The sequence below is a fragment of the Aythya marila genome, assembly GCF_965140915.1.
Source record: "Aythya marila genome assembly, chromosome: 16".
NCBI lineage: Eukaryota > Metazoa > Chordata > Aves > Anseriformes > Anatidae > Aythya > Aythya marila.
This window is the reverse complement of record NC_139057.1, coordinates 13,019,903-13,034,856: the sequence shown is the minus strand read 5'-3', so window position 1 is coordinate 13,034,856 and position 14,954 is coordinate 13,019,903. Positions and strand designations below refer to the sequence as shown.

Genomic DNA, 14,954 nt, shown 5'->3' with positions numbered 1-14,954 from the left:
GCCCGGTTAGGAGCTCAACAGAAATGCAGAAAAACTGCACCATGAGAGCAAGTGACCAGGTGTTTAAACCAACAGAAATATATACGTGTATGTATATGTAAAAATCTCCATTCTAAACAGTCGTGCAAGGCAGCCCCCAGTGACTAGGCTATAATTAGAGGTCAAGCAGTTGCCTCAGCCCCAGAGTCACCCCATTTCCTCCGATAAGGCTCCTCCGAAGCTGCGTGCAGCCACCAGCACCAGCCGACTCTCAAATCGTCTTTCCAGAATAACAATTACGGGTAGAGGGCCCTAATTTAACACTTAGCTAACAGACGCGCTGGCCACAGAGCTGGGCTGAAATCGCACAGTCGTCAGGAAGAGATTTAATTATATCTGCAGAGGTCAACCAATCTATGCACGAGATTACGGTGGAGGAGAGATTCTGTGGCATAATGCAAAGATTTCGCCTGCAGGCGACGCAGCAGCCAGTGCCATTTTTCAAAGAAGAAATGGCATCCATCAGAACAAAACCATCACAAGGAAACAATAGAAAGAAGCAGGAGAGGGGGATGTGGATGATTAAAATATTTAAACCTGGCCGCATGAGTGCAAAGCCAAGCAATCCTGCACAGTTTTCAAACACTTTTTTTTAGTGGAAAGTGGTGTGATTAGGGTTTGTTTCAGTAAGTTTTGTTGCAAGATTCCCCCTCCCTGCTGCAGCTGAGCCCTGTGTCCCCATCATAAGCTTTAATCATATGGAAACGCATACGGAAAATCATGAAGGTCGAACATTTGAGTTCAAGCCTCCAATTAGGAGTCAATGGCACCAAAGCTGGAATCGTGCTAACACTTCACCCCGGCTTTAGAAATGCAGAATAAAATACTAGGAAGAGACTGGGAACACGGTATGCAACAGCTTCAAACAGAAGCTTTGCACTCTCTGGATGGAAAATTGTCAAGGAAAACACATTAGCAGTACAATAACTTAATTTTAATGTAGAGCTGTTAGGAAAACACAATTATATGCTTCATTTACACTGAAAGATATAACCCAACTTATGGTAAAAGCATTTAGAGCTCATTTTGTTAAACAAAAAAATAAATTAGTAGGATGAGCACAAAGGTAATAGGGGAAGTTCAGCACCGAGGGGCAATATCACGCCCTGGGGCAGCAGGGTCCTCACCTCCAGCTCCCTACGCCTGGTGGTAGAGCGGTGCCACACGAAGGCAGAACAAAACCTGAGTTTTTTCTTGAAATGCGGCAGAAATACCACAATGACAACCGCCAGGCAGCGAGCTAGAGACACCCATCCTTGCAACCAGCTGGAGCAGAGCCCCACAGGAGCTCCGCGAGGGCTGCCGGCACCCTGCCTCCCACCACCGGGGCCAGCAGCAGCCCTGCGCTGCATGACCATGGGATGCTCCGTCCCAAATACACAGAAAATACGATTTCCCAGCAGAAACAGGTTCCCCATTATGGATGTATAAAGCCAATCCCTGTGCCTGCTGCAAGCTCAGAGGTACGGACCAAGTCCAGAGCAATTCATGAATTTACACCGTGGTTATGGATGTGTAACATGCCACGATTTAAAGGACAATGTTTATAATTGATCTGAAGCATCATAAAAAGATCAAAGAAACTAGCGAGATTTTGATCCTGAATTTTCAGACTCTTGATGCTTCTTGTTCTATGGGGACTTTCATGGATCAGGCCCTTAACAGTGTTATTCACAACTAAGCCTTACAAACATGTTGCTGTACACAAGCCAGACCGGTCTTCAAAATATCTCAGTTATTCCAAGAACAACCAGATTAAAGCCTTCCCTCTGCGCTTACACATAGGACAACAATTTCTGTGAATGGACGGACATTCATTATTCAGCTCCGAATCCTGGACTTAAAGCCCAAGGCAAAATGAAGCTTCAAACGCTTTCTGTACTGCAAACCATCAAAGATTGCTCTGGAGAAAGCAGGGTTGTCCCACCAAGTGGCTCAAACACTATTCAGAGAAAGCCCTTGCCCATACTCGGGACCTAAAATCCACATTTTGCAAATCAGCAGGAGCTGCCTGCCAAATGAGAATAAAATGGGCCCCAAATTAAAAGTTTGCAGGGCTTTGTTCCCCATCCAAAATCCTCCATCTCCAAAGAAAGATTTTCTACTTCAAAAACGGAGTTGGCTTAGAAAGTAAAGAGGAAAAGAATATATTTTATCTTCCAGCATGGCAAAGCAGTTCTGGAACAGGGAAAAAGGGACCATGTTTATCGCTGCAATTTACAAGTTACAGTAAAAGTCAAACCAAAACAGAATGTTCCGCAGCGATGTATTCATTGCATCGACCCGGGCTCAGAGCAGCAGCTCACATCCCATTTCTGAAGGGTTCTTAAAAGAAGAAGAGAGCCTTGGTTGCAGATTAATACCCATCGCATGACTAGCGGATTTTAGTTATCCATAATTTATGACGGTGTATCGGCAAAATAGTTTCTCTCCATTTATCAGCCGAAGAGGCAAGGCACAGGGTTGTTTGAAGCTGCAGAGCGACAGAGCCCTGTCAGAAAGATCCAGGACAGGTTTTGGCCGTGCTGTTGATTCTTGCAGATATGCTACAGGGTTAATGGCTCTCTGTGAGATGCCAGGGTTCCTGAGGACCATGGGCATTCCCAGTGTCACAGCAGAGATCCAGGCTGGGTCCTGCTCCTCCCCCCATCAATCATTGGCCTAAGTGGAAATCTAGCATCGTGCTAACCAAGCTTGATCAACAAAACACCAGAAGCAACTAAGAATTTGTACTTAAATCCAAGAGGGAGATGTTGATTCACTCCCCAGATTTGCTCCACGTTTGCCCAGGACCCCTCCTCGCACACGGCAGCACGGCAGTGCTGCACACACCTCGCTCAGGCAGGATCCCTGCTGCACGCCTCCCTCACAGAAGTGATTTGGCCCAGACTGCGAACAAAAACCTCTCCCTCATACTTACCTACACCCAATTCAAGGTCTCAGAAATCCTTGCATGCTAATAATTCAGCTAGCATACTAGATACTGTCGCAGCGGCTCTGCTAGGAGCAGGATGAGCCCCTACATTACTAGACTGCATTTTTTTCCTTTTTTTTTTTTTTTCCCCATGGTTTACTTCTTGTGAACCACAAATGCAAAAGGTCTCCCTAGATTCAAAGTGGGAAAGATCTCCAACTTTTCACAAAGCAACCGGAGGGAGGTGAAGACATCCCACTGGGGCCTGACGCGTACGTGGTGCACAACCACACCGCCTTGCCCTTGTAACACCACCGCAGCACCCAGGCACCAGCCTGGCCCCAGCAAAGCTTCACCACCCCAGGCAGGGAGCAGGAGGCAGATCTGCAGCTGGTACCAACGTCACAGGAAAAATGGAGATGCAAAAAGGGGCTTTAGACCCAGATTTAAAAGGGGAACCTGGAACAGAGGTAGGTGCACCAGATAGCTGATAGCCACGGCTGGTGTGGCTCTGATGAGGGCTCCTTTTGGAGATGGCATCACTTTGAGCTGAACCTCCCCAGCCCTTTGCAGCTGCTGCAGAGGCACAACCTGACACTGAAATGGTCCCAACAAAAGAGTGGGGCCTGGTTCCAGCCCACGGGAAGGGGCTGGCATCCTGGTGTGGAAAACGCTCACTGCTATGTGCTCTAGGGAAGCTTTCACTCCGTTATCGCCTCCATACACCAGGCTGAGCCTGGCACCCAGTACAATCCTAAAACACCAGATGAGGAGCATCAATCCTCCCTCCAGCGGCACCGGGCTCTGGGAAGTTTGGGGTTTGCTCCTCTTCACACACACCACGGCCTCCAGCAGGGCAGGATGCTCCAAGTGGGTCACCTGAGATTGAGACTTGGTAGCAGAAGGGCTCCCCAGCTTTCCAACATGCCCAGAGCATAAAAACTCCTCGTCAAATGCGGGTGAAGAGGCTCCTTTCCACCCCACTTTCTATCCAGGGTGTGCAGCCTTTCACCCCATGCGCCCTGGGGTCGGACTCCAGCACACGCTGCAGGTAGGCAGTGGCATTTTGGCTGCCCCTATGAGGGGAACAAAGGGTGGTGAGAGGAAGGGTGAAAATGCAACCCCTGGGGAGGCCTTGGTTGGATGCACACTCCCCATTTCATTATCCCTTTAAACATCCCTTGTCCATTAAAAATGGAAATTCTGGCACTTTACAGGCACCTCCGTAGCTGCAAAGAGAAATCGTGGCTTGCTGCAGCGCGTGAATGAGATCGGAAATCTCACGGTAACAATTTCACATTCAACAAGCACACAAAACAATTCTGTTAACGTCTCGGGATGCTCTGGGCTACAGCGCAGCTCCCTGCGAGCTCCCTGCCTCTGGGCAAAGCGCCTGCCGGCTCCGGGCAAGTTATTTACAGGCAGCGACACTGCACACAGCCTCCCGGCATTCCCTAAACAAACGAATAAACACAGCAGCCCATCGGGAGTAAAAAGCTGAACCCAAACAAGACAAGTGCTTTAAATCAGAGGGCTTTGAAGCCCCTCCATAAACCCCGCCTCACTCCCACAGCATCGCCCCAGCTCAGCAGGGATCCTGCCGGCACGCTCCGGGGCCAAAAGCACTGCGCGGCGGTGCTGCTCTGCTCTCGGGATAGAGCAGAGCCCACGATTTCATACAGTCCTCTATGAGAACTCCTCAGTTTCCCACTTCACTCTCTCCTTCTCAATGGAATTTTACAAGTGGAGATGTTTCGAGGCAGACAACGTCTTATTCAGCCCGGCTCCAGGCCGAGACACCAGCACGGAGCAGGAGCTCAGGGGTAGGGACCGGCAGGAGTTTTTGGAGCTTCGCTGAAGGTCCCGCACGGCTCCAAGGATGTGCGTGTGCTCAGACAGCACTTGCTGCAACGGGCACGAGGTGAGAGCGTGCCGGTGGGCGTATGCAGCCTGCAGTGGCCCTACAAGCTCTCTGGAGCGAAGGCTGCAGGCACAGCAGGCGATAAAGGCGGCACCACCGCCCCTCGGCACTGGGACTGCCAGACCTGCGCTCGGTCGAGAGCACAAAGTCAACCCGCTTCGTCTCTGGCTCCGTTCCAGCAGCCTCATCCCGCAGACAAACGTGCACCGCTGCGCATAAGCAAATGACATTTGATAACTCAGAAAAAGAGAAAGAAAGAAAGAAAAAAAAAAGAGCACTCTGAATATCGGAAAAGGGTAAGTCGCTTCCTTTCTTCCTCCCGCTGTCTTAAGATCCTCTGTAGCAGTGACAACAGCAGCATCTGGTGGCAGTGGTCAGTACCTTGGGTGCTCCTCTCCAGTGTCCCATCCACCCGCGCCCGCACCAGCGCTGACCCGTCTCCCGGTGTGCCGGCTGCACTGGCTGGAGCCCCGGGGACGAGGCTTCCTCCAGCCTCCCCGTGCACGGCCCCACGATGCCTCTCCTGCCACACGCACGAGCAAGCACGCGCGGATCGATTGGGACTAATCCGGGACTAATCTCAGGGATTCAGGCCATGGATGAGCCCACGCTCCCCAAGGCTCGGGCAGGAGATGTTGGGGGGACACCAGGATGGGGCAGCCCCGTGCCACAGGCCTGCTCCAGTGCTGCCTGCCCGACCTCAGGGAAGAACACCAGAACGTAAACTAAACTGTATTCACATCTCAAAACTTCTTGGTAAAATCGAGTTCCTAAAGCCTGCAGGATTTGGGGGTGGCCGCAGATCTCAGAGGCACAAGCTCGTGTATTTGATCCCGGATCTCCAGCGTTCGCACACTGTATCGGCTGACGTCTCAGCAGCACGGATAACCTGCTCCCAGGGGGCCCGGCTCTCGTTAGTGTTGTGAGAGCATATTTAGCATTTTAAGAGCAACGGCAGTGATAATAAAACAGTTTGAAACTAGCAGTACGCGGATACAGAAGAAATCAATTTAAGTTGTTTCCTTTCAGGATAATCAAGCATCTCAAAATAAATGAGAACTATTAGGTTTACTCCAACTTAATAAATAGAGACAAATAACCCCAGTGACAGAGCACGGTTAAATACACATCCCGACGCATGAAGATGAATTCGCTGCAGCGGGGAAGCCACCCAGCTTTCCTTCTGCTTCTTCACAAAGAGTCCGATCCTGAAGTAGCACAACAGCGAGATGAGCCGAGGGCACCCTCGGCTGCGGTCCCGCCGCAGGAGCCTTTCTCCCTTTATTAACTTTTTTCGGGGTGATTCCTGGGATTTAACCCGCCAGGACGCAGGCACTGGGGGCTCAGGCCGGGACCCTCCCTCCGATCGGCTCTGCGCCCCCCGGCTTTGTTGCTCTTCTCCTCGGCACCCGGCCGGCGGTCCTGGCGGAGAACTCCGCATCCCCCCCGCCCAGCACCCTGGCCCCTTCCCTTCGCCTTCTCCCGGCTGCAGGATATTTCCTAGGGCTCCTCCAGCGCTCTCCAACGTCCCCCCACCCTCACTCCCCCCGCGGATCCCTCTCGAGGCTGCGGGAAAACGGCACCCGCGGCGCGGGGCGCGCAGGGAGCGCGGGGCCGGGGGGGCAGCTCCGGACCCCCCCAGCTCAGCCCCGCAGCCAGCGGCGGCCCCGCTCCCGCGTAGCCCGCTCCGAAAACCCCGCAAAGTGCCCGACAACAGCAAGCAGCCCGTGAACCGCTCCGAGAGAAACCCTCCCGCAGGGAAAACACGAACCCAAACCCGATCGCTCCCAAACCAACGAAAGCAACCGCTCCCCCCCGTACCCCCCCATACACCCCCCTCCCCCGGCCGCCCCGCAGAGCCCCGCAGAGCCCCGCAGAGCCCCGCACGGCCCCGAGCGCTCCCCTCCCGGCGGTGCCGCTCGCAGCAGGCAGCGGCTCCGGGCGCCTCCTCCGCGGCGACCCCGGGGCGAAGCGAAGCGAAGCGAAGCGGGCGGCAGCCTCCGCTCTCCTCGCCGCTTCCCGGCCACTTTTAAAATTCCCTCCCGCCGCCGCCAGCACTTTTTCCACCCACCCGGCGAGAAGTTGCGGGACCTCGGCGGGACGCTCCGGAGCAGCCCCACGATCCCCGCGCGTGTGCGTGTCCCTGTGCGCGCTCCCCCCCCATCCTCATTCACCCCGACCCCTTTACCTTGTTGCAGTGATAATAATCCAGCGGCCCCAAGCAGGGGGGGTCAGCGCCGGGCAGGGAACCCACGGCGGTGGGGGCGGAGGGGTAAAACCTAACGTCCATGCCGGGGCTGCGGGCGGCGGCAGGCGGGGGCTCCAGCGGGCATGGACCCGGCTGCGGCGGCGGCGGTGCCTCTGGCGCGGGGGGCGGGGAGAGGGCGGGAGGCGGCGGCGGCGGCGGCGGGGGGGGGCGGGCGGCGGCCCCCGGCCCGCCCCGCTCCGCACCGCCCCGCTCCGGGGCCGCTATTGTTCGCGGCGGGGCCGGGCGGCGGCTGCCCCCCCACCCTCCTCCTCCTCCTCCTCTCCTGCCGGCCGGAGCTGGGACGGCTGGAAAAAAATAAAAAAAAAAATGAAAAGGGTTGGAGCTGGGGTTGTTCCCCTCTCGCCCCCTCACCGCGTCCCCGCCGGGGTGGGGGATTGGGGAGGAGGGGGCGCTGTAAAGGTGCGACCCCCCCCCCCCCACGCTGTGCCCGGAGGTTTGGGAGCGCGCCCCGCTTGGAGCATCGCAGCCCTGCTGCCGGGCCGGGCGCGGGATGGTGCCCGCAGCCTCCCCCTGCCCCGCAGCACTCGGGTGTCCCCCCCCTCCCAAAATCCCCCTGGCAGAAGGACGCCTCCCGGCCCGGCTCGGCACGACCCCAAAGCGGAGAGCTCGCTCCCGAAAGCTCCGCGCCCCCCCCGCGCTCCCTCCCGTCCACGAACCCCGCTCAGCCCCGGCTCCCCGGGGCCTGGAGACCGACGGCCACCGGCCTCCCTTCTCCCCCCGCACCTCTCGGCCTCCCTCCTGCCTCCCCCCGGCCTCCCCCCGACTGTCCCCGGCGGTGGCTCGCAGCGCAGAGCGGCCCCGGGACCCCAAACATCCCCCAGCAGCTCCCTTAGGAAACCAGCCCAGGACAACCCAACATCATCGACCGAGCTGGTGCGGGATGGGATGCTGCTCCCAGAGACACCGAGTTGCCGTAAGCCCTCCGTGAGCTCGCAGACGGCTAGGACAGAGGTGAAAGAGACACTTTTCTGGCAAATTTTTGGTGCAAAAGGCCTCCTTTTATTTTTTTTTTAAACATCATGACTACGAAGGCACAGTTGCAACTTGCACCCTGCAGGACTGGGCAGCCCTGCTCTGTCTGTAGCTGGAAAACTGCTACATAAATACAGGACTCTTCCACAAGGCTCCTTCACTGCAGCAGTATCTCCCGTTCCTGCCAAATTCAGGAGTGGGGATGCAGGTTGGCATTTCGAGGGAATGCCAGCTCCAGGAATCCAGTGATTATGTAAAAATCACGGCTCTCATTTAAATTAAAAACAAGATTTTAGCCGTCCTGATGGTGGATAAAAAGGATCTGAGGATAAAAATCGATTTGGGCACAACAACTACTTTACTTTTATTATTATTCTTCCAAACAATATGATTTTCCTGAAGAAGCATTGGTCCTTCTGTGTCTGGCAGGTCGGTTTGTGGGAGTTCTCCACGAGGCAAACTGCTCCCAGGTCTCCTCCTGGTCAAAGGCGACGCACGATGTTCTGTGTAACCGCTTTGCTGATCTGCATTCAGCTGATCCGTGCTTTTCCCAGTTTGCACACATCCAGAAAGGGCTGCCTTTCCTCTGTGTTTCAGCAAACACTGCTCAGTCATGTCAAATTCTGGGCTTCGTTATTTTTGTACAACCCTCCCAAGTACGGTGACTAGTGTATTATGAAGTATAAATAATTAAAACTAAATGAGAGTTGTCAAAATAATGGAACAAAGTGTATTTTATGATGCATTATTCTGGCTTGTTTATCCACAAAATTCAGTAATTAGTAAGCAGCCTCTGAGTCATTAGTATGAATTAGCAAGGTTTTACTGTATTATTATCTTTATTAATTATCATAATTATTATATTTCATATAGTGTAGAGACATTGCTAGCAGCTTTACAGTTAAGGCTGAATTGGCTTTTTCACTTAAAGCAGGATTAAATTCTGTTGTTTCCCATGAAAATAAATGCATTTTGTCACCGAACTTGCGGCATCTCTTGGCAGATACAACCCGGTTTCTCTTCAGTCCCATTCAAACCATTTTAGCAGCTCGCCTTTTCCCAACGTGCCACCAGTTCCTTAATGTCTCCTCAGATCCTCAAAACATGAGATTCACAACAATCAGCCCTGTCAAAGTTTGCACATTCATCTGCCTTTGGCAGACCTCAAACAGAGACTGATCTGAAAACTCAGGCGTCACAAAGTGTTATTGCTATTAATATCCATAAATGCCTTTTTTTTTTTTTTTCCCTTTATACCAAGGGAAGCTGGCAGAGGAGATGCTCTCCATCAAACACTCTCGCAGCTCACCTCAGGGACGTCTCCAGCGTTTCTGCTCTCCAGGCTGTCAGGACAAGGCAACGTGGTAGAGCTGAGTGCCGGCTCGCTCCCCAGCGTGCCCCCAGCCCAGGGTCCGGAGGGCGAGGTGCCATCAGGTGTCTGCAGCCTCTGCAGTGCCCTGCCTGGCACCAGAAGCTCCTGCTGCACCACGGGCACCTCCCTGGGCTCACTATGCCTTCAGGAAGCCTCCCTCCAACTTGGAGGTGCTGCTGAGTGCCTTCCTCCGCCTGTTTTTCTCCCATGTTTCAATATTTTTTGTCCATCTGAACAGTTTGGTGTCTCCTCAGTGGAGCTCACATGCAGATAGGGACCTACCAGGAGATGCAGATTTGTCTGAACTTCTGCTCTCCTCTAGCACTTCAGCATCCCTGTCAACCTAGGACCAGCATCACACAGCCTCTCCCCGCAGAGGTAGACAGACTAACAGTGCAGAGCTGCTTCCTGGAGGGCAGACAAACCACGCATCCTTCCTGAAGAGCATGGGCTTGTCATATGGCCCCAAAAGGATGGCAAATTGCAGCTATGAGAGCTGCCCCATCAAAGAGCCACCTTACGTACGGCTTCCTCACTGATGGCTGTGGCCAGCAAATAGCAAAAAGGCAAGCAGTAGAACATCCTTGGATGAGGATGGCTCTGACCAGGCAGGGTGTGAGGATGGCTCTGATCAGGCAGGGTATGCACACAGCAGATGTGGTCCTGCAGTGTCACCCATGTCGGGGTTGCAGCAGAGCTCAGGAGGGAGCGAGGAGCCCCTGTGCCCTGATCCTCTTTGGGATTTCTGTTGTCCACATGGGGGGAGTTGAATGAATTTAGGTACCTCCTCGGCTTTGACTGTGGGAGGGAATTTCCCATACAGGGGTTTGAATGCAGGTATCTGAATACTCTGCTTACTGGTATCTGTCCTATCTCTGAGTCTTTCCAGTGGGTCGGAAAGAACTCAGTCTTTCCTTTTCCATCAGCCCTGAATCAGTGCTAGCAGAAAGCAAAATGAGCAACCCTGAAAATCCATCTCTGCAGCAGCCAGTGGAGCAGGGAGATGTTGGGCCTCATGAGAACAAGGTTGTTGTCCCCCCGTGATACCCAGGCAGGACAGGTCCCACATGCAGCCCTGGAGGCTCAGCTCGCTTCACACAAAGTGTTACCACCCAAACATCTGGAAAATGGTAAGTATTGCAGGGGTCAGCCCCAGCCCACCTGCCTGGCATTAGCAGCTACAAAACCTGCAGGCATGGTTCAGGTCAGGCCTCGAGGTGTTCCTCCTGGGCTGGCTCAGCTCTGGAGAAGCTGGATGGCATCCCCCATAGGGAGTGCTGGGTGCCAGATGGGGCAGAGGGTGGTGGGGCAGTCCCACTGGAGTCCCAAACAGGGAACCAGGAAAAACAAATCAACCAAACAAAAACAACAGAGCAATGACCTTGTGTTTGGGCCAAGCGTCAAAAGACAAAAGGGATGGACCAGGATGGCTGGAGGGACAGCAGACCTAGCCATGATGCTCACAGCAGAGCTGAGCCTGACAGCAATTAAAAGATTAAAACGTTCTTTTCGTTCTTCTCACAACTGACTCCTCACCAAATTCAGCAGGTTTTTAGCTACTTTGGCCGGGTCATTGAAAGAGTAGCTGCAAACATGACAACTCACATTTCATGCCTAACGTTAGCACTGGAACAGAGAGAGCACAGGGTGATTATCTCAGCAATCCCATTTAAGCCACACTGACTCCTCACAAAGAAGAGAAAACTCTACAGCGAGTATTTCTAAATATTAGGCTAAACCTGAACAATCATAATTTCAAAGGCACCTTTTAGAAGCAGGAAAGTGACTGAATTTATCAGCTTCATTATTTGTTTCAGAGTAGTCCTCCAGCACCCACTGCTCTTTATAAGAGTATATTTTAATTCTTGACATACCATCTAAAATGCCTGCTGAAATTATTTTTTAAAGAATTTTGCACCATGCAATTTATTATTTTAAAATACTGGTATCAATTTTCCACCGTATTATGCAGCTATATGTTGACATTTTAGTCTCATCTCCAGTTTATATCTGAGAACTATTTAATTCAGAGCTACGCTCCTCATTTCTGCTGGGAAGTATATGGATCTCTAAATATTCAGTAGTTTCATTGGTCATAAAAATGCTGAACAAATGGATAAAACCAATTGCCAATAAACACAATGCAAATGTGTACATTAAAATGCAATGAAATTGGATTAATTAAATCCACATTGCATCTGGATTCACATGTAATACAGAACAAAATTAAATGCAACTCGAGAGCTCCCTATTACTTTAAAATGGGTCTGATTGAAAGCGTGTTCATTTACCTGCGTGGGCTCTGGGTCAGGAACTGTGCCAGTAAATAATAACATCCACAATCTAGATAAGCTAGATTTGACCCACAAATCAAGGTTATGAATTTGGCATTTCATGTCATTTAAAATCTAATGTAAAATTGCATCTCTGCTAACAAAACAGATGGTATTAGGCCTTCTTTTTGGCATTGGGTTTTGGTACCTGTCCAAGAAATCTTCTTGACATCCTTTAAATGCAGCTATTTAACCACCTGTCACTTTGCTTTAGATGCCCATTGAATTTCTGACAGGAAAAACATTATTTTGTCTACACATTATTTCATGACACAAGAAACGTAGCACATACACAGCAAAGTTTACACATTGTGTGAAAATCTATTAAAATTAAAAAAGAAAAAAAAAGAAAAAAAAAAAAAAAAAGGAGAGTTGTTACATGCTACTAAGGCAATTACTCCATAATTAATGTCATTGATAGGAGAAAACATTCCAGAAGCCCAAATATGACAAAACAAAACAAGCTCAAACCCAGCGGAGAAGCAGTAAGGGTGCTCACACATCAGCTTACATTGTTCTGCCCAGGTGAAAATACTTCTCTCCTGTCACATACCAGCTTGGCTGACGCTTATGAATGAATCATTTTCCACCAAAAAACTCCATTAGCACGTACATCCTGAAGACAAAAGGTCCCAACAGTGTAAAACACCTCAGCGAGTTCCTTCTCGTGGCCCACGCGGTGCAGGTTGCTGCGTACAGCCAGGCCTCGTGGCTCGGCCTCATGAAAGCGTTGAGGGTTTTACCCACATGGAGCTGCAGCTGGGTGGGACCTCGTCTTTATTTTTTGGCACGGAAACGTAACAGAGCTGGAGGTAGGCATGTTTCACGTAGGCCAAGCGTGCAGACATGGCTGTGCCGGGTGCTTAGCACTCGACTGGATGAAGAGATTCGAGGCATGAGCGCTCTCATGAGCCCTCCTCTCCCTCAGCTTTCACAGTGAATCAGCCCCCTGCGGGGCCAGCTCAGGTCTGTGTCAATGTCAATGTCTCTGTCTCACAGCACCACAGCGAGCTGGTCTCAGTTTGGGAGCTGCCTGATGTAACAGGAGGATGTTTCACGTTTTGTCAGCAGCCTCATCCCCTCACACACCGTATGTGTTGCTTCTTCCGGCCAGAAGCTTCAGCACTTGAGGCGAGACCCCTAGCCTCACCTCCTTCACTCCACGCCAAAAGGAACCCCTGATTTTTCCAAACATCGAGTGGCCAACTGGCCCTTCCCTCCTCCAAGGCACGGGACAGCATTTTAGAAAATAATTTTAGAAAATAAATTTACTCACCGACACAGAGTTGCTTGCAAAGTCCTGGCCTCAGGCTCTGCAGTCGCATCTGTCCCGAGCCTGCCCGGGGCTCTGGGGGCTCTTTGGCTGTCTGGGACCTGGTGTCCTTGGCTCGCAGCGTGTCCTCCTCCCGAGCTCTGCTGTGTGGGAGGAGGAGGCAGTCTGAACAGTAAGTGTTTGCTCAAAGCTGACCTGGCCGGTAATGCTTGTGTAAATTTTGGGCAGGGAGATAGCAAAAGAGATCCTTGACACAGCTGTGTCTCCTGATGTGGCTGCATCTCCTCCACGTGATGAGAGGAGCTCCGGCCCTGTCTCAGGGGGCTTTGGGCCAGCTCTGCCCAGCTCCCACCTCAGCACTCTGGCACGGTGAGCACTGGCATGCCATGCTGAGGTTTATAATTCCTTCAGAAAAATGTAAGCTTTCCTCAGGCAAACTGTAAGCAAAGAAGTGAACCGTGTCCAGGAGTGTAAATACAGGCAGTGTCTTGCACAGACAGACTTCTCAGATTTTACCCCAAAGGAGAAGAGAAGCCTGCAAGAAGCTTGCTCTGCTGCCACCTGGGGAAGATGTCCAAGGACAACCCAGGAGGCTGGGGAGGTGATGCCCAACTCCACCAGATACATTACCCTGCATGCGACAAAAACCAATTTGTCAGGGTCATATGCCACTTGTATAATTGAGGAAATTAATCCCAGGTGCCTCCCCAGCCACTGGCAGGAGTGCTACACCAGAGATTAATTTGGCTTCATATCTTTAATTTTACTGTGCAGCAGCTGAGAAGAAGCATTGCTTTTGATTTCAAGGACGTCACATACTGTGACCAACTTTAACAGTTTCTTCAGTATTCTTCCTCCCAAAGTAAAGCAGTCATTTCTTATAACTGCATTTTGAATGAATGTCTCAGGCTCACGCTCTGAAAGTGATGCAATTGAATCATCTTGCTGGTTCATTTTGAGGGGTGAAGCCCACACTCCCCTCCTCTGCCCAGAAAATTAATCTTTCTGAGAGCATCTCGCTGACTCTTCAATGCAACAGAGTGATTTTTGTTTTATAAATGATCTCCTGAGCTTGGAATAGTTGGCTTCTTTCTCTAAACTTACTCAATATTTTGGCAGTGTGAGGGAGCTCCCGTATTCACCCTCAGCCCAGGGAGATTATCATCTAATCTTTAGATATTAAGTCTTTAAAATGTTTTTCCTTGTATTCTCTCGCAAGAACACACACTGCAGCCATATCTGAGAAACCCAAATATTACTGCCTTAAGAATCGGGGCTAGAAATACATCACAGATTTCACTTGCTATATTATACTTTCCTAATGGCAGAAAGTTACATTTTAAAAGACAAATATTAGCAATGATTGGTGCATGTTATTAGCTGAGCCAGACAAATAATGGGTTTTCATTTCAATGGCAGAACTGAAGACTATAGCAATGCCAGGGAGGGTGTGGGGAATTATCATGGGTTAACCCCAAATCATCATCTGTCTGAAACAAAACTTTCAGCTCGGTTTCAGGTTACTTGCTGCCCTTTATATCTTAAGATAATTACATCAGTCAGGAAACAGAGACCCTCTTTCAAACTGAAACCCGAAAATGCCTCATTTTGAAAGTGTTGAAATGAGATATTTTGAGTATTTTCAACCCGTTCCTCCCACCTCTCTTTCTCCTGCAGAAACTAGTTGCAAAATTAATATTGAAAGGGTTGTGAGGCATTGGAATGGGCTGCCCAGGGAAGTGGTTGAGTCACCAGCCCTGGAGGTCTTTAAAAGATGTTGAGATGTAGACCTCAGTGATAGGGTTTGGTGGAGGACTTGTTAGTGCTAGGTCAGAGGACTAGGTGATCTTGGAGGTCTTTT

At 51.1% G+C, this 14,954-nt stretch overlaps 1 protein-coding gene across 1 annotated transcript in view; it reads right to left on the bottom strand.

The window, feature by feature from the left end:
• TOX2 (TOX high mobility group box family member 2) overlaps positions 1 to 7,205 on the bottom strand; it is a 129,998-nt gene extending 122,793 nt beyond the window's left edge. The window contains exon 1 of the mRNA XM_082773589.1: positions 7,063 to 7,205. Coding sequence (XP_082629715.1) covers positions 7,063 to 7,164 — 102 coding nt within the window. The 5' untranslated portion in view covers positions 7,165 to 7,205. The remainder of the gene's footprint in view (positions 1 to 7,062) is intronic.
• Between the last annotated feature and the right edge of the window lie 7,749 nt (positions 7,206 to 14,954).